Source organism: Mustelus asterias, chromosome 10 (genome assembly GCF_964213995.1).
Source record: "Mustelus asterias chromosome 10, sMusAst1.hap1.1, whole genome shotgun sequence".
In the NCBI taxonomy this organism is placed as follows: Eukaryota; Metazoa; Chordata; class Chondrichthyes; order Carcharhiniformes; family Triakidae; genus Mustelus; species Mustelus asterias.
The window spans coordinates 59,911,521-59,931,865 of NC_135810.1; the positions used below are offsets into that span (position 1 = coordinate 59,911,521).

At 46.3% G+C, this 20,345-nt stretch overlaps 1 protein-coding gene across 1 annotated transcript in view; it reads right to left on the bottom strand.

The window, feature by feature from the left end:
- Positions 1–20,345, bottom strand: part of LOC144500032 (piwi-like protein 4) — a 69,857-nt gene that overhangs the window by 19,609 nt on the left and 29,903 nt on the right. Inside the window, exons 10-14 of the mRNA XM_078222790.1 lie at positions 16,615–16,726; positions 9,794–9,978; positions 5,661–5,733; positions 1,101–1,298; positions 251–351 (exon numbers count right to left, since the gene is read on the bottom strand). Coding sequence (XP_078078916.1) covers positions 251–351; positions 1,101–1,298; positions 5,661–5,733; positions 9,794–9,978; positions 16,615–16,726 — 669 coding nt within the window. The remainder of the gene's footprint in view (positions 1–250; positions 352–1,100; positions 1,299–5,660; positions 5,734–9,793; positions 9,979–16,614; positions 16,727–20,345) is intronic.

Here is a 20,345-nt window from a genome sequence, read left to right on the forward strand (position 1 = left end):
TTGGAAATAGATTGTCATTCCTCATTGTTCCTAGGTTAATATCCTGGAATTCCCTATAGCCATCTGTGGAAGTACCTACACCACAAGTACTGCAAAGATTCAAGAAGGCAGCTAACTGCCACCTTATCTCAAAGGCAATTAGGAATGGATAATAATGCTGGCAAAACCCAAGTCTCATGATGGGAGTTTCCATGAAAATTTAACATTTGAAAGTTTGGAATTTGATAAAATGAGTCAAAACTGAACTTACTTTGTAACTGTAGTGTTGATACTTGCCACATATCCAACATATGTCCCCTTTCTAAGCGTGTCACGGTTTATATCAATACCGACTACCATCAATGACTTTAACTGTAAAATGATATTTAACATACGTAATCACCACAAAATACATGTCACTCACATGTTTATATATACTAATAATCTGAGTGTTAAATAAAAATATATGGAAAATCTAATTGTAACGTGGGCAGTAAACTTTACAGGATGCATGAAATTTGCTCCTCCTATGAGTTTCGAATCAGAGGATCTTTCTATACATTTAGAAATATGTCCTGAACAAATATAGGGCTGCAGACAAGGAGGGAGGGAGTTTATGGCCTCACTCATCCCGAAATCATAAAATCCTGCCCGACGTCAATGGATCTTTCCATGGTCTGCCCCCTCACTCCGATGGCTGTCGGGATGGTAAAATTCCGGTCAGAGAGTCTCCTTGATGATGAGACCTAACACCTTGAGTGTTTGTGATAGATATCTGTGATCTGCCCATAAGCGTCTTTACCAATTTGTAGAGTGGTATAAAATCCCCAAATTCATTTAAAAAGTGAAAATTGTATCAGCAGGCCAAAAGGACAGACAAGTAGAACAGTATTAATGTAACTAATGTATATAATGAGGGAAATAAATTTAGGATTTAGGGAAATAAATGTATGTGTTAAAGATCAACTAGATTAAAGAGAGCAATCACCCATTTAGAAAATAGTTAAAAAGTGTATAAATATTTGACTATGATTACACTGTTAATGCAGCTTAAAACAGAACAATGTATCTACTAAAGTCAATGAAAACCAAACTTTAACTTTGCACAACTGAGTACTCACAGGAATATCCACCATCCATAATTCTCCCCCTATTTTGCAAGCCATTTGCAAAGCAATTTTGGTGACAATACTCATCACATTTGCCCTGTTTAGAGTGTGGGCCACCACACATTGACTTGGAATTGGCCTTTCTACACACAAGAATTTCTTTATACAGTCATAATTATTCTTCTGATTTGAGGGTAGGATGCACAACACCTACAATTCAAGAAAAAGATCATCAGCTAGGAAGAATACATCAGGATAGAAATTAGTATAAAAGAAACGTTCTGACAAGAATTAACCAGTTGAAATGTTAACTATAATTCTCTGTCCATAGATATTGTCAGAATTGTTGAGTATTCCCAGCATTTCCTGTTTTGGTTTGGGGTAGAGATTGGTACATATTGGGAGTGATCTTATTGACCGGTATGGCGTGCTGATATGTAAATTAGGGATTTAAAGCCTGTGATAGGACATCTTTGACAAATTAGTCACTGCATGAGCAGGGATGACAGCCCTCGTGATTATCAACAAGTTTTTTTTCAATTAAAAAAACCTTCCTACAGAGTCAGGAATGTCTTGACTCTGCAGGAGTCATAATTCTGCCTCTCCCCACCCCCAGAACCAGTTCCAATCCCTCTCCAAGAACTCACCTCAAGATCACTATGGGCGAGTCAGAGAGTGAATGTCACACAGGGTGAGCTGTCAGTGAAGGTGCAGCCAGCACCAGCAACTCACCCAAGTATATAGATGAGGCGAGAGTCCAATTTCTACTGGTCCTCACATCTCCTGCTTTGGGCCCAGATTAATTTCTACCTCATTATATCCAGGGATACTTTTATTCTATTTATATTATTTTTGCACTTTAAGTATGTTAGGCTAGATTTTCCTTCTGATGGGAGGGGAGGAGAACAGAGGAAACACAAGCTCAAATATGAGATTTCCCACTCTAAAATCCTTACAGAACCACTTTCCTGGAGTCTGCTGGAGGCAACCATTAATCACTCATTGTGTGCTCAGTTCACCTTAAGCAAATAATAGTAGATGGAAAAGGTTTTTCCCATGCCCTATTTCCTTTCTCTACCATCCAGTAGCTGCTGCCAGATCCCAATGGTTCTACAGATCATTTGTTGGGACCGGCTTGTAGCAGCCGACAGGCTTTGCACAGTTAAAAGCCACAAGGAACCTAGTGAAGTGCAGATAATTCATAGAATCATAGAATCCTACAGTGCAGAAGGAGGCCATTTGGCCCATTGAGTCTGCACCGACCACAATCCCACCCAGGCCCTATCCCCATAAACCCATGCATTTACCCTAGCTAGTCCCCTTGACACTAAAGGGCAATTTAGCATGGCCAATCCACCTAACTCGCACTTTTTTGGAGTGTGGGAGGAAACTGGAGTACCCGGAAGAAATCCACACAGATACAGGGAGAATGTGCAAACTCCACACAGACAGTGACCTAAGCCGGGAATCAAACCCGAGTCCCTGGCACTGTGAGGCAGCAGTGCCAACCACTGTGCCACCGTGCCACCCTGTGTTGTTTGTGAGACTTTTAAATATTATGATCTCCTTAGAGACCAGTAATGTTTTTAAAAATCCCAGTTATTTACTGAAAGAATGAAGCCACAAGATTCCATGGTTTAAAACAGAAAAATCTTTACTATAAAAGAGTCAGACATAGCAAACACTAAATGTTATCTTAGGTAACCATCTACACTCTAAAATCCAGAGTCAAGTAAGTCAAACAAATTAGAGGCAAATTGTGGTTGATTATAAACTATAAATTACACATTAAATAGCAGATATAACTAAGACAGATCTTATAAATTGGCTCAGCAGTCCATTTAGCATATATGTCATGAACTTTGTCACAATGTCCTTCAAACCTCTGTCTTCCTCAAGAATAATGTCAGCCTCTTTGCTTCTAGGACTTAACCTAATTACCCAGCCAACAGCATTTCACAACCAACTTAAGTTCCATGGTCTTCACCAAAAATATCATGACTGCAGAACCTCCTCAATTCAGTCTGAATGTTGCAGATTCACCAATGTTATCTTCAAGTAACAGAAATATCTGCAGCAATTGTGTATTTACCTTTTCTCAACTTCTAGGTCGAGCCCTTGTCTTCTTCAGTCAGCCGTGTGGCCAAATTCCCCTCCAATTTGATTTTCAAGTTTGCTGACGACACCACCATAGTGGGTCAGATCTCAAACAATGACGAGACAGAATGCAGGAATGAGATAGAGAATCTGGTGAACTGGTGCGGCGACAATAATCTCTCCCTCAATGTCAACAAAACGAAGGAGATTGTCATCGACTTCAGAAAGCGTAAAGGAGAACATGCATCAATGTCTACATCAATGGGGATGAAGTAGAAATGGTCGAGAGCTTCAAGTTTTTAGGTGTCCAAATCACCAACAATCTGTCCTGGTCCCCCCCATGCTGGCACTATAGTTAAGAAAGCACACCAATGCCTCTACGTTCTCAGAAGGCTAAGGAAATTTGGCATGTCAGCTACGACTCTCACCAGCTTTTACAGATGTACCATAGAAAGCATTCTTTCTGGTTGTACCACAGCTTGGTATGGCTCCTGCTCTGCCCAAGACTGCAAGCAACTACAAAAGGTCGTGAATGTAGCCCAGTCCATCAGGCAAACCAGCCCCCCATCCATTGACTCTGTCTACACTTGTTGCTGCCTCGGAAAAGCAGCCCGCATAATTAAGGACCCCACGCACCCCGGACATTTTCTCTTCTTTCTTCTTCCGTCGGGAAAAAGAAACAAAAGTCTGAGGTCACGTACCAACTGACTCAAGAACAGCTTCTTCCCTGCTGCTGCCAGACTTTTGAATGGACCTACCTCGTATTAAGTTGATCTTTCTCTACACCCTAGCCATGACTATAACACTACATTCTGCACTCTCTCATTTTCTTCTTTATGAATGGTATGCTTTGTCTGTATAGCATGCAAGAAACAATACTTTTCATTGTATACTAATACATGTGACAATAATAAATCAAATCAAATCAAATCAGCCTATACTGCACCATTGAAGACTCTAACTCCACTTATATATTTTCAACCAGAAGTCTTGGTTTCCAATTTTCAGTTTCAACCTTAGTTTCCCTAGCAACCAGAAATGTCAGTTTCCCTTTTCAATTAGGGTCTGTCTCATAGAATATAAGTTTTGTCCACAGATTCCATCACAATATTTTGGTGTGTTTTAAACCATTTTTCGGTTAGACTTAATCTGTGCAGCCTGAAGCTATGCAGCAAGGATTCATCCTTTGCACCTTCTTCATTCCTCCACAATAATCTGCATTTCTATAGCAGCTTTAACACCCCAAGGCACATATGGAGCCTGGCATGTTTTTGGATTTCACCACTGAGGAGCGCTAAGAAGTAAAAGGGAGAGAATGTGAGGTCCCTGATGGACTTCAGAGGTGACAGTGCAAGAACAGGAAAGGAAGTTATTTCCCGTTGCAATTCAGAAAAAAATGTAAACTGTAAACCTTAAATTACTATATAGGTGCTGTACTTTCAGCAACTGTAATTTCCCCTATGTGAACTATTTGCTGAGTTAAATAATAATGTTAAACATATTGGTATTTACTTGTACCTTTCGAATTATCTGAACAATGATGAGCAACTGATTTCTTGCAAGTTCACTCTTAGGCAGTTGTTGCTAATATTTGAAAAAGACTTACATTTATATTGTACCTTTCATGGCTTCCTGGGAGGTCTTGTGGTGCAGTGGATAGTGTCCCTACCTCTGAGCCATAAGTTCGGTTTTCGAGTCCCACCCCAGAACTTGATGGCCAAGGAAGGTGCGTTCATAACGTGGCCAAACAGGATGAGTGTGCCAATCTTCTAACGCGCCAATGGCTGGCGGTAAGAACAGGTGAGACTCCTGATTAGCTTGATGTGGAGTGGCATCCCTCAAGCTATAAGCCCTTGGTGACAGATTAGCGACCTGTTCCTAGAATTACTAAACGTCTGTCTTAGTGCACCATTAGGTATGGGAAAAGAATTGGAATTTCATGACTTTTAGACAGCCCAAATTGCTTTACATCCACAGAAAGTACTCAGGAAACATAAGAGCCAATTTGCAGACAACAAGCTCCCATAAACATCTGTTTTAGAACATAGAACATAGAACATTACAGCGCAGTACAGGCCCTTCGGCCCTCGATGTTGCGCCGACCAGTGGTACCAATCTAAAGCCCCTCTAATCTACACTATTCCAATATCATCCATGTGTTTATCCAATAACCACTTGAACGCTCTCAACGTTGACGAGTCCACCACTGCTGCAGGCAGGGCATTCCACATCAATTTTACTGATGCTCATTAAGAGATAACTATTAAGTAAGTTTATGACCAGAGTAGAATTAATATAACATGGAGGGTGCATTCTTCAAACCTCATAATTGTTTGCCAAAACACTGTATTCAGAGAAAATTTGCCAATTTTAAGTTTCCTGTGCGTGCCAAGAATATTCAATTCAGAAAATAATTTTGAGGAAGTTTTGTACTACCTTTTAAACAGTAAATAGAGATTTAGTCTGCATATTTACCAGCTGTGTACTGGACTCGATGTGTTGCCTCAAAGCTTGTATGAAAGATGTGGGACTTTCATTTACTTGGACCCTGTAAACACATAACAAAACAATCAAGGAATAAGTGTTTGAACCAATTAGTTTAACAACCCAAGATAATGAGGATAGAAAACATATATATTCAAGCGCTATTATTAAAAGAACTTCTAATTGCCACTCCTTTTCTCGACACCTACTTCAGCTGGAACCTGCACTTTTCTCACCTATCTGAGTCAAGCCTGCTAAGAACCGTGAAGGCTTAGGTGCCAGCTCCTGAGAGTCTACAGTGCAGGGCACAGCATCTGGGGAAATGAGGTCACACCCCCTTTTTACAGCACTAGCTGCCATAAAGCAGGTAAGTTTAAATGTCCAAATGCACTTTGAGAAGCCAAGGAGAAGGTAAGTGGGTAAGTGGGTAGGTTGGAGGGTAGGATGGATAGAATAAGGAGAAATTGTGAGGGAAGGGATAGAAAGAAGGGCAGGATGGGGAGAAAGTGGGAGTAAGCTAGAATGGGAAGAGGGTTATGATGGGGAGGGGAGGAGAGAGGGGTAGCATGGGGAGACGTAGGATGAGGAGGAGGGGGGAGGATGAGGAGGGGAGGGGTACGATGAGGAGGGGAGGGAGATAGGATGGGGAAGGGAAGGAAAGGGGTAGTATAGGGGGAGCAGGGGAAGGGATGAGAGGAGGTTAGGAGGTGGAGAGGAATAGGATGAGAGGGGGGGTAAGGTGGGGAGAGGAGGGTTGGGGGCAGCATGGGAATGGGGTTATGAGGGAGTTATAATGGGGGAAGAGGGGTAGGATAGGTTGGGGGGAGTTGGAAGAGTAGTCCGTGGAGATAGTTGAGGGGGTGGAGAGGGGTTAGGAACAATAGTCAGGGAGGTGTGTGGTAGTTGAGGACGGGGGAAGGTATTCGATGGTAGTTGGGAGAGTGATGGAGTTAGTCACAGGGGAGGTCAGGAGGGCGGCGGAGGGTTTGAGAGTAGTCAGGGACGAAGTCGGATGGTGGAGGGGTAATCAGGAGGGTGTGGGATGTTAATCAGATGTGGGGGGTGTAGTCAGGATGTCAGAAGGATAATTGGGGGTGCAAAGGGTAATTGGGGGTATGAGGTCTTGGTCAGTGGGGCTGTCAGGGGATCAGCATCATTGTTGCTCAGGAATCAGAAGTGGTTTTAATTCTTCTAAATTATCCTGGATAACGATTCTGCTAAGAGACCCAGAACCATTCAAATTTAAACCGGAATTTTGGATACTTGCCAATGCAGAGTAATTGCTCATCTGAAGTTCGAACTCCCCAGGCAATTCCTGTGCAGTCCCTTTGTGGGAAATTCCGGAGGACCCCAGAACATCTTCTGGGGTATTGCCTGGGTACGACCTATGGAGATTGAAAGTTCTGGCCATTACGTTATGTATTTATTTATTTGAGTATTGCTGAAAAAAACATTTTGTTTGCATTCATCAGGACCATCGCAAGAAAGCCAATATCAGGGGAAACAACAGATTGCCAGTCAGGCTCACAGTGCGGCATATTTTCATGTGCTGTAAGCCATTAATAATACTACACATGGCCTTATTCTTTGCAGACAGGAAGAACATGTACATGCATTGTACCTTTTTCTGCTGAAGATCATCAGTGATAGCTATTTGCTGGTTCATTCCACAGAGCAATGCCTTGACCAATCAGAGTCAAGCTGAACTGTTTAAATTTCACACAATGCTTGGCAGTTAACTGTCAGTCACCATCAACTGGTGCACTCTCCATGGCAATCTACCAATCAGAATCCAACCTTCTCATGTGGTATAAAGTTGTTTCCTGACATTGTTATTCTTGCGATTGTCCTGATGAGCGTAAGATGAAAAACTTTGACAAAGTGTCTTTTTTCAGCATACTCAAAGCTCTGGACTACCAAACAACTATTTAATTATTTATTATGAAAGTATTTAAAAATGTTTGCAGCACTAAAACTAGAAAATCAATTGTGATGAATCCCAGTTTGCTGAAGTGGTGCAGGAGGGCTAGATAATTGCATATGCTGTATTGCTGTTCAAATAAAAGGGAGAGGATTAAACCTGGTAATCGCGGGCCAATCAATCTAACATTAGTAGTTGGGAAACTTCTGGAGACTATAATCCAGGACAAAATTGATTGTCACTTGTAGAATAAGGGGTAATAAATGACAATGAACATGAATTTATGAAAGGCAAATCGTGTCAGACAAACTTGATGAAATAACAGAGAGGATTGATGAAGATAGCATAGTTGATGTTGAGTAAATGATCTTCAAAATATGCAGACTAAATCAGTATTTATTGTTACAGAATTAGTACTACATAATAGATTAATTATCAAAGTTGATGCCTTTGGGATTAAAGAGGCAGTGATAGTGTGAATAGCAGCTTGGCTAAGAGACAGAAAGTGGAATGCAGTGGTGAATGGTTGTTTTACAGACTGGTTGGAAGTATGCAGTGGTGCCCCCATGTGTCAGGAGTAGGACCACTGCTCCTTTTGACAGATTAATGAGCTGGACTTCCAAATAACCAAGAGTAGGGGTGCCGTAAATCATGATGAGAATAATAGCCGACTTCAGGTGGACATAATGGTGAAAACATGGAAAATAAAATTTAATGCAGAAAAGTGTGAAGCACTGTACTTTGGAAGGCAGAATGACAACATGGTCATTAAGTGGTACAGTTTTAAAGAGGGAGAGACCTGGGGCAGGATTTTCCAATGCAAGCTTCTGAATCCTGTTGTCAGGCTCAAATGCGAGCCAGAAGCCTGCACCATGGGAAACTCTGTGTGATTTCCCCTGGAGTAATCAATTAAGGTCGGTTGGCAGGACCTTGAAGTTAGAAGGCTAATCAGCAGCTTTCCAGCTTGAAAGGAGCAGTAAGCTATGACGGTACATGTAAGGGTTAGAAATTATTCAAAATAGTTTCAAAATGGAGGCGCCCTTTCTCAAACCTTTTTAAATTTAAAATTTAAAAATGGGTTTTGCGACCAAGCCACCATTTTTGGGAGAGCCCTCTACAGGACAGCCTTTGGCTGCTGCTGCATCTAGACCTAGCAATGCCTGGAGTGCTGAGGTTTTATCACCAAAAACCTATCCCCAGGCATCTAAACTGACCCACACTGACAGTGGGAATTAGTGAGCCAACTAGAACCAGTAGGCCTCCATTAACAGGCAGTTACTTACTTTAATACGCCACTTGCTTTGTGTGGGCAGGTAGCCTTGCATTCACGTAAAAACAGGAGTAAATCCCTGGTATTTTCAGCGGGAGTTTCAAAATGAATCTCCTACACTCTGTGCACCGCAGTGTGCACTAGTGTGATTCACGCAATATATCAGGGGACGGGGCCTATTCCCGCTGGAGAGGCCGGCAGCATAGTACTGAGCGGGCCACTGCGCATGCACCAATCTGTCAGCGCTGAAATCGGCGCATGCGCAGTAGCCCCGATTGCTTGCCAGCTCAATTGCTGGCCTCCCGATTGCTTGCCAGCTCAATCGCTGGCCAGCCCAGTGACCCTGTATCGCTGAGCCCCCGCCACTCCCCCTCCTTCTACTTGCGGGGAAGAGCTGAACTAGAGGCCATCAATATAAGATAGGCAAAAAGGAATGCAGAGAAATGAGAAGAAACTACATTACCCAGAGTGGTGAGAACACAGAAAGTGGTTGAAGCAAATTGTATGGCTGCATTTAAGCAAAGGCCAATCAAAATTTGAGGGAGAAGGGAATCGAGGGCTGACAGTTAGATGAGGCAAAATGAGAGGAGGCTAAACTGGAGTATGAAGACTGACCCATCTTCTGAGTCAAATGGCCTGTTTCTGTGCATTTTATCCTATATAGTCGGGATATCAAAACTCATAGTAACCTGTTCTCAATATTCTATTGTCGATTGCAGGGCAAAGAGCCATTCATGTTGATAACCTTGAATATTAAATTAACATATTGACTGACTCAACATGGCAGTTATTTACTCTATTGTTGGAAACATTTCCAATGTGTAACATGTTGCTCCGGTAACGTTGACTCCTAGAATGAACCTCCCCTTTGATTATGAGACAGTGAATAGTGTCAATTTTAAACTATATGATTCGCTGTTTGTCTGGGCTTACATTTTTGGATTCTCAACTGAAAAGCCCATTGGTGGTCCCACTTTTTTAAGACATCCCAAAAGTTTCCCAACAGTTTCACAATTTCTTTGACTGAAAACTATCAGCCAGTCTTGAAGTGGCCGACTGCCAATAATCCTTGAGTTTCGAGTATCTCTGGACCAGTCTGCTGGTGACACTGGCTGGCACTGGAAGTGGGAAATAGAAAGGAAAAATGATTTATATTAAATTATGTAATATCTTTTATTAAAATTACATATAATATATGGCACATAAACAAGTCAATTGTCCAAACAAGTCCATATAAGTGCTTGTGTTCCACTCCCTTTCTCTTCTAACTCTATCAGTACCGAGATCCAAGCTTTCCTTTATGCTTATGTAGCTATCTCTTAAATACATCTACACCATTTGCTTCAACTACTCCCTGTGATAGTGAGTTCCATATTCCTGCCATTTTCAGAGGAAAGGTATTCTTCTGAATCCCCTTATTGATTTCTTGATGACTATCTTACATTAAAGGCCTCCAGTTGGGCACTTCCCCGCAAGTGAAGCACTGTCTCTGCCACAAAATCGGGCTCTAACACGCCGTTGATGCCAGCAATATGCAAGCCCTGATGATCTAAAATCACACAAGTGCACTGCAGGCCAGTATCAGAGCAGCCCACATGGTGTTCCGTGCTGTGAGACTGCTTGCTAGCATGTGTATGGTGTGCAAACGCTAGAGATGTCAGAAGAGATCCTATTATGATGTCAAAATACATGTTCCACTTGATTTGATGCTCGTTTCAGTCACTTGTTCTGTGCATATTCACTGAATGTCTGTGCTAATCACAGCTGAACAGGCATTCAGAAGCACATGAGACCTCCACAAATAGCTTTCTTTAAAGGGCAATTTGCAGGGTGTGGTGAACCATCGTTGGTTCCCACCAGGTAGTACTGAGCCAGGGTCTGGCCAGTACTATGAGTCTGTATATATGTTGCTGTTGGGGTTAGGGTTGGGTTGTTCTACTTGTTACTGTTGGGGTTAGGGTTAGGGTTGGGCTGTTCTACCTGTATTATAGTTATTATGGTACATCCCAGTCGGGCTCCGCCTCCTGGGAGAGGTATAAAGGTCACTGCTCTGTCTGGGACCCCTCAGTCTGGGATCATGTATTATATATGGTAGCTCCATTGTAATAGTAAATAAAAGCCTTTATTTCCTCGAGCATCTCTAGCCTCGTGAGTTATATCGCGCATCAATTTTATTTACTATTAATTGAACTCTTGTCGTGGAAAACGATACAGAGAGTATGGAGCAAATGTTAAAACCCGAACGTCTTACGCTGGACCCACGTGCGGCGGGCGCCTCTAACACCTTCGACCACTGGTTGAAATGTTTTCAGGACTACCTCGCAGCCTCCGCAGTGGTCACCACAGACGACGACAGACTCCGGGTCCTCCACGCGAGGGTAAGCGACGCTGTATATTTAGCGATCCGTGCGGCCACCGACTACAAAGGGGCCCTCGAGCTTCTTAAGAAGCGCTACATTAAACCGCCAAACGAGATGCATGCTCGATATCTTTTAGCCACTCGACGACGGCAGCCCGGCGAAACGACGGAACAGTACGCGTGCGAGTTCCTACAGCTAGCCAGGGGCTGTAACTGCAAAGCAGTGTCGGCAGACCAGAACATGAATGACCTCGCTCGAGATGCGTTTGTGGCGGGAATCGGATCGTCTTATATCCGACTCCGACTGTTGAAGCAAGGTAATCTCGATCTCACTAAGTCTATAGAACTAGCGGATACGCTAGAAACGGCCTCCAAAAGCCTAGCGATGTATCCTGAAGACCACGTGGAGACAGCGTGGCAGGAGCAGTTGCAGATCCCACCTCGTCCCTCGGGTCTGAAAAGCTGCGTGATGGCGTGCCCACACCCGGGCCTGATGACGGCAGCAGCTCCAGGCGGCCCGCGGTGTTACTTCTGTGGGGGAGTGAAGCACACTCGGCAGCAATGTCCCGCTAAAGCGGTGTTGTGCTCCGCCTGCGGCAAGAAGGGGCATTATTCGAAGGTATGTCGATCCAAACTTACTTCCAGGAACAGCAGTGCAGCCAGCGACTCCCCGGAGCCGGGTTCCTCGTCGTCGGCATCGTCGAGGGTTTCTTCCACGTGCGAGGCCAGGACGTCGCTATTACAGACGACGGAGTCGCAAGAGACGTGCGACCACCAGGGGTCGCTGATTTTGGCGCCATCGCCCACGTGCGACCTATGGGAGCAGCCATTTTGGTCGGCACCGACCGCGAATGACCAGCAGGGGTCATCATCATCCATCTCAGCTGCCTGCAGTGGCGCTCACGAACCAACGGTGGCGTCGATCATCCTGGACCAGGCAAAGCCTCACAGACTCGACAAGTCCATGATGGACATACAGGTAAACAAACGCTTGATTTATTGTCTGTTTGACAGCGGGAGCACGGAGAGCTTTATTCACCCAGACGCTGTGAAGCGGTGTGGCCTCCAGATCCAACCTGTCAAGCAGACGATTTCGATGGCATCAAGGTCCCGGTCTGTCACCGTGCTAGGGAGTTGCGTAGTAAATTTAAGGATGCAGGGCACGGTTTACGAGAGCTTCAAGCTCCTGGTGTTACCGCACCTTTGCGCGCCAATACTCCTCGGACTAAATTTCATGGTCCACTTGAAGAGTGTAACCCTACAGTACGGTGGGCCACTCCCTCCGCTTTCAGTGGGAGAACAGCAGCCTCCAAATTGCCCAACGCGCTCCACCTGTAGCCTCTCAACGCTTAAGATTACCACACCCTCCCTATTCCAGAATCTTGTGCCAGGCTGCAAGCCCATCGCGACTAACAATAGGCGTTACAGCGCTGAGGATCGGATCTTCATTCGATCTGAGGTTCAGCGGCTCCTCAAGGAAGGGATCATACAATCTAGTGCTAGTCCTTGGAGAGCGCAGGTCGTGGTGGTCAAGAGTGGGAACAAACCCCGGATGGTCATTGACTATAGTCAGACCATTAATAGATACACGCAGCGTATCCCCTCCCGCGCATAACTGATATGGTCAACCAGATTGCGCAGTACCGGGTGTTCTCCACCATCGACCTAAAGTCTGCCTACCACCAGCTCCCCATTCGCCCAGAGGACCGACAATACACGGCTTTTGAGGCGGATGGTCGCTTGTACCATTTTCTAAGGGTTCCTTTTGGTGTCACCAATGGGGTCTCGGTCTTCCAGCGTGCTATGGACCGAATGGTGGACCATAACGGACTATGGGCTATCTTCCCGTACCTGGATAACATCACCATCTGTGGCCATGACCAGCAGGACCACGATACCAATCTCCTTAAATTCCTACGCACTGCATCTCCTCTGAATCTGACCTACAACAGGGAGAAATGTGTATTTCGCACGCGCCGCCTAGCTATCCTCGGATACATGGTGGAAAACGGGGTCATCGGCCCTGATCCAGACCGTATGCGTCTCCTCCTCGAACTTCCCCTGCCCACTAGCGCAAAAGCACCGAGAAGATGCTTAGGCTTCTTCTCTTACTACGCACAGTGGGTTCCCAATTACGCGGACAAAGCCCGTCCGCTCATCAAGTCTACCTCTTTTCCCCTAGCACCAGAGGCTCGTTTGGCCTTTGAAAAACTAAAAGCCGACATCGCGAAAGCCACGATGCACGCTGTCGATGAGTCCATCCCCTTTCAGGTGGAGAGCGATGCATCTGATTTCGCCCTGGCCGCCACACTTAACCAGGCGGGCAGGCCCGTCGCCTTTTTTTCTCGCACCCTCCAAGGCCCCGAAATTCGCCATTCAGCGGTGGAAAAGGAGGCCCAGGCCATTGTGGAGGCCGTCCGGCATTGGCGCCATTACTTGGCGGGAAAACGGTTCACCCTGATCACGGACCAGCGGTCCGTGGCGTTCATGTTCAATAACACGTTACGGGGCAAGATCAAGAACGATAAGATCTTGAGGTGGAGAATCGAACTCTCCACCTATAATTACGACATCATGTATCGTCCAGGGAAACTCAACGAGCCCTCGGATGCCCTGTCGCGTGGAACATGTGCCAGTATGCAGGAGGACCGTTTGCAGGCTCTCCACAATGACCTCTGCCATCCAGGGGTCACTCGGCTCTACCACTTCGTAAAAGCCCGGAATCTACCCTACTCGGTGGAGGATGTCAGGTCCATAACTAGAAGCTGCCGGGCATGCGCGGAATGCAAACCGCACTTTTACCGACCTGACAGGGCACAACTCGTTAAGGCCACTCGTCCCTTCGAAAGACTGAGTGTGGACTTTAAGGGCCCCCTTCCCTCGACAGATCGGAATGTGTACTTCCTCAACATCATTGATGAGTACTCGAGATTCCCTTTTGTCATTCCCTGCTCTGATACAACTGCTGCCACGGTTATCAAGGCATTTTGTGATCTTTTCACCCTGTTCGGGTACCCCTGCTACATCCACAGCGATAGGGGCTCGTCGTTCATGAGCGATGACTTGAGGCAATACCTGCTCTCATACGGGATTGCCTCTAGTAGAACCACGAGCTACAACCCTAGGGATAACGGACAGGTGGAACGTGAGAATGCTACAGTCTGGAAGGCTGTCTTACTGGCGTTGAAGTCAAAAAGCCTTCCAGTCTCCCGTTGGCAAGAGGTGCTCCCTGATGCGCTCCACTCCATACGCTCACTCCTGTGTACGGCAACCAACACTACTCCCCATGAGAGGCTGTTTTCATTCCCTCGGAAGTCTTCCTCTGGGACCTCATTACCGTCTTGGTTGACGTACTCAGGACCTGTACTCCTGCGGCGACATGTTAGGGCCCGCAAGTCCGACCCTTTGGTTGAACAGGTCCATCTCCTCCACGCCAACCCTCAGTATGCCTATGTGGCATACCCTGATGGGCGAGAGGACACGGTCTCGATTCGAGACCTGGCGCCAGCAGGGGACTTGGAAACCCCTGTCGCTCCCATACCTCCTGTTAGAGATCCCCCAACTATTGTTTCTCCTCCTGACACGGCGCGGGCAGCATCGGGACCATCACTTAACCCTTTTACTCCCGTGTACAGCTTGCCTGAGTCCAGGACATGGTCGCCACTTCAAGGCGTGTCCGAACTCAACGGATCGTCATCACCTCGGGGTCAACCGGCCCGTGAGACAGTGGAGGAGCCGTTGGACACCGCCTTGGGGAGAACGCCACCGCGAGTGCCTACTCCGGTGTCATCGCCGGTGTTGAGGAGGTCACAACGACGGTGCGGTCCCCCTGACCGTCTGAACTTATAGACTGATGACCAATTATTCTGTGGTTTTTTTTGTACCCCGCCGGCCTTTGTCTTCAAAGGAGGGGTGAATGTGGTGAACCATCGTTGGTTCCCACCAGGTAGCACTGAGCCAGGGTCTGGCCAGTACTATGAGTCTGTATATATGTTGCTGTTGGGGTTAGGGTTGGGTTGTTCTACTTGTTACTGTTGGGGTTAGGGTTAGGGTTGGGCTGTTCTACCTGTATTATAGTTATTATGGTACATCCCAGTCGGGCTCCGCCTCCTGGGAGAGGTATAAAGGTCACTACTCTGTCTGGGACCCCTCAGTCTGGGATCGTGTACTATATATGGTAGCTCCATTGTAATAGTAAATAAAAGCCTTTATTTCCTCGAGCATCTCTAGCCTCGTGAGTTATATCGCGCATCACAGGGGAGGCTCTTTTGACTTACTAATGCTGAGGTAAAGTTAGTGGAAGTGCTGCAGATTTTGCTTGGAGAAGGTTTGGAGAGCTACCTCTTTCATTCAGGGAGGCAACATGATTTGGTGAACCATGTCTGCACAAGGTATGGGGGGCTGTGGTCACAGTGTCTCTGGGTCTGCAACATGATCAACAATTAGAGCAAACGTTGCAAAGGAGGAGGAAAATTCTCCACAGAAGGCCTTATCCATCATGGGGTTTCAAAAGACCACTACTTCTACTCTACCCATGCCTGAAAGCAACTCAAGTTCAGCAAAGGGTGAGTAACAGGATTCCACCACTTCCTTCAACCTGACCTGGAGCCTGGTACAGGCAGAGAGGATGATGCCATCAGCAGCTGTCAAGGTCACAGTGGCACTGAACATTACTGCATCTTTTTTCAGGTGGAAGAGGTAATATTTCTAACATATTGTTTTCACCCTCAATACAAAAATTCAGGATGTTCTTCCTTTATTCTGTCCCTTCCTATTTCATTCACATTTAAGCCAGTTTCATTTTTTTGTAGATCCCTTTCCACTATCTAACTAGTTTAAAGCCTTTGCCTCCTCTATGTTTACCCTTTCTGGTAGGACTAGTCCCTTTCTGGTAGAACTAGTCCCATTCTGATTCAGGTGAAGCCTGTCTCTACAGTACAGCCCCTTCCTGACTCATCATTGGTGCCAGTGACCAATGAAAAGTAAGCCCTTTTTTAGACATCAGCCCTTGACCTATGTGTTGACATGTCTGTCTCTATGCCAATTTTCAGACTGCTTGGGCAATAATTCAGTGATTATCACCCTCTAGGCAATAGTGATCATAATTGTGGAGGAATTAATTTGATTTGAGTACCTAAAAGTGTCATAGGATCACATCTCAAACAATAATTCCAACTTTTTTGTCCTAATGCTTTGGTGTAAAATATAGATATTAAGAATATTGTTTACAAAAGGACCAGCACATCAAACTTTAAAAATAAAGTGTGATCATTACAGACAATATTAAATTTTTAATACATTGAATAATTCACTGAAATACAAGCTTAATTGCACAATTCAGCACTATGATATTTTTGGAAATAAAATCATAAGTTAACAGAAGGTGGCTACTCACAGAATGATCAAACATATGAATTTTCTCATTCGGAAGGACACGGCCTACCAATGAGATCTGTTCATCAAGATGTAATCCCCAACCTTCCAACTCAGTCCGTGCTACTTTATTTCTGCAAAGAGCATTGTCAGAATGTTATTTCTTTTATTATGCATCTGCTCTTAAAGTGGTCGAGTTGGATTTGATTTTCTTCTTGGAAATGGGAAACAAGAGCCAGATCTATTTTTGTGTGAAAAACCTGTCCCCAGTGGGAAACCGATTGAGTGTCAGATTATTCCGTGGTTAAGCTCTTAATTGATTGGAGATGTGTTTCCTGTCCAATTCCAGTTACTGGAGAAAAGTTTCAGACATCCAAGGCAGCCAACAGAGATTGCCGGTTGTCTTGAGGGGTAAAGCTTGTGCCACTGTACCACAGGGAGCCAAGATAGTGAAAAGGAGCCTGAGACCTGGCACCCCAAAGGAGAGGAAAGAAGTCCTCTACCTGGAAGGTGACAGGAAGATGCCACATTAACATTAGTAAAGAGGGAATCTGTCACCTGGGCAACGCACCAGGGTGCAGTCATCTGAGAGATGTAACCAAGGTTCATAGATATGTGTGATCATCCACTTACAGTGTCACAGTATCCTTCAGCATTAGTTCTCAACCATCTACAGGTTTCTTTGCCTCTGGGTTGGATTTTGTGCACAAGATAGTGGGCCTGATTTTACCACAACTTTGCGCCAAAGTTGGGCGTCGGGCCTTTAACGCGATCTGCACCCAATCCGAGCAGATCGCGGCTTTACCAACACCCTATTCGGGCGTGGGTCCGGCCCGCGCCCGAATCGGGCGGCCCGACGATTTAAATGCATTTGCATGCATTTAAATCGACTCAATGAACCGCGTGCCCAACTCTACCGCCAAATCCCACTTTACCGTCTTCTGGCCCAATCCGCATCCGCACTGTAATCAACCTGCCGAATAAAAGTCCGAAGTCGCCGCTGCAGCCTCCGAAGAGCGGGGTCAGAGACTGCAACGGCTCTCTGACCCAGGTCATCCTCTGGTCAAGGGGGCGGGGGGGAGGAGAGGGGGTGTGACCGATCATCCCCTTTGGGGGGGGGAAGGAGAGGGGGTGTGACGTCTCATCCCCTGGGGAGGGGGGGTGGGGGGAGGAGGCTTGATGTCTCATCCTCTGTGGGTGGGAGGGGAGGGGGTGTGACCGATCATCCCCTGGGGGGGGGGGGGGGCAGGGGGGGGGGGGTAGGAGAGAGGGTGTGACATATCATCCTCTGGTCGGGGGGGTTCCGCTGTCAGTCTGCGGCCGATCGCTCCTCCCAGAGTGGACGTGCGGCCATGCCATCCCACAAAACCTTCAGGGTGAAGCGATTCCTCGCTAAGAAGATGAAGCTGAACCGGCCGATTCCACAGTGCATCCGCATGAAAACCGGCTACAAGATCAGTACAAGTCCAAGAGGAGATACTGGAGAAGGACCAAGCTGGGCCTGTAAAGGGGTACACCATCACTGGTACACTACCAGCCACAGCCATCTCTCCCGCTCTCTTGCCCCTGCAGGGAAGAGTAATCTGTGGCTGGTAGTGTACCAGTGATGGTGTACCCCTTTACAGGCCCAGCTTGGTCCTTCTCCAGTGTCTCCTTTTGGACTTGTACTGATCTTGTAGCCGGTTTTCATGCGGATGCACTGTGGAATCGGCCGGTTCTGCTTCATCTTCTTAGCAAGGAATTGCTTCATCTTGAAGGTTTTGTGGGATGGCATGGCCGCACGTCCACTCTGGCAGGAGGGATCGGCCGCAGACAGGCAGCGGAATCTCTCCGCCCAGAGGATGATACATCACACCCCCTCTCCTCCCCCCCCCCCCCCCCCCCAAGGGGATGATCGGTCACACCCCCTCCCACCCCCACCGACCAGAGGATAATCTGGGTCCCACCCCCTCCACTCCCCCCCCCCCCCCCCCCCCAACTCTCTCCCCCCGCCCCCCCCCCCGAACAGACTCTCCGCTTTCTGCTTTTTCTTTCTTTCACGCCCGGGCGCGCTCTGTCAGATTTTTTTCGAACTGCGCATGCGCAGTTCAGAGCTCCAATTGGTCCGCCAGTGCTGAGACCCGCCCACAGCACGGATCGGGCCGGAGCCGGTAAAACGCGTATGGGCGCGCTGGAAAGAGGATTCCAGGCGCAGATCTATTTGACGCCCGGATTCGGCACTTAGACTCAAAACGGTAAAATTCCCCCCAGTGTTTCCACTTCCTTCATATCCCTTGCCCTCTCCTCCTGATGCCCGGTGCTCTATCCTTGCTGTGCAGGCTATTGCTCCTCCTCTTCAATTTGGATGCAACACACAGTTCCATCTGTGGAATCCAAACACCCTTTCCCACTGCACCAATACCCACACAATGCCTGACAATGTCAGGAGGATGAGGTTCCGTGAACTGACAGAGTTCTTAACTCTGGTTCCTTCCCCATTCTGTGTTGCATTGTTGCAATTTTAACTTAATGGATTAAGCTCTTTAAATTTTCAAAAGGCTTTGTACTTACTTTTTTAAACTATTCCCACCTTCATGATTTGCCCCAGACATGATCCTCACATCCATGCAATTGGTTTGTCCCAGACAACTGCTAAATTCTGGCCACCTCCAGGAAAATTCAAAAGTTGTGGGAGACGGGCTTTTAATAAGCCTGTAATTGGTCTGATGATTAGTGCAGATAGGTTCTGAGGTCCATGCTCTGCCCCACCTTCGCAAACATTGGGAAGGCCAGTAACGGACATGGGACTTTATTTTTAACTTGCTTGTCTCTGTTCTGGTCTGATGGGTGCTGGGGAAATCCAGTTCATTGTCATTGGAGGTAGGGGTAGGGCAGAAGGGTGGGACTAACTGGATCATACTTTCAAAAGCTGACATAAGAATGATGAGCTGAATGTCTCCCTTCTGTGCTGCGTCATTCTATAATTCTCTTTGTTTCTCAATAGGCTTTCTACATACTCTTGCTAAATTACAATTGTCTTTTCTTACTCTAACTACTGCTTCAATGTGGTGCATTCTTGGTAGCTCCAGCAGAGGTAGAGGCAGGCTGCTTACATTGCTGCTCTGACTGCTGAAAACTGTCTGACCATATCTGGACCTTGGAGCACATGAGGGAACCCTCCCCATAAAGAGTGCTCCACTGACAACTGTGCAAGAGCAGAAACAGAAAGAGAAAATGCTGGAAATACTCAGCAGGGATCAGCATCTATGAACAGTGAACGAGAGTCAATGGGTGAGATTCTCTAGCCTCCCACCCGCATGTTTCCCGCCGGTGGGAGGTAGCGCCATGTTTGCTAGTGGCAGGATTCTCTGGTCCTGCTGCTGCCAATGGGAATTCCCATTGACGTCACCTCACACCAGCAAGAGGCTCACGGTTGGGGGTGTGTTGCCGGTGGGACCAGAGAATTCCGCCGACATGAACGGCTGGAGAATACTGGCCAATATTTCAGGTCAATCACCTTTCAGCAGAGTGCTTGTGCTCACTTGTGAACTATGAATCACCAGGTGAAAACTCAATTAGTTGTTTAACTGGTAAAATTATAAGTAAGGTTGTCACTCAGTCATCTTGCTGAAATTGTACATTTCAATGCACAAAACTTTATTAATTGCTGTAAGACTAAGTAAATAGCAGCTAGTGCATTTGGGATTCTCTTGTGTAAGCCTGAGACTGTTGATATTATTGCGGATGAGTAGAGAAAGTTTTACACAACATGTA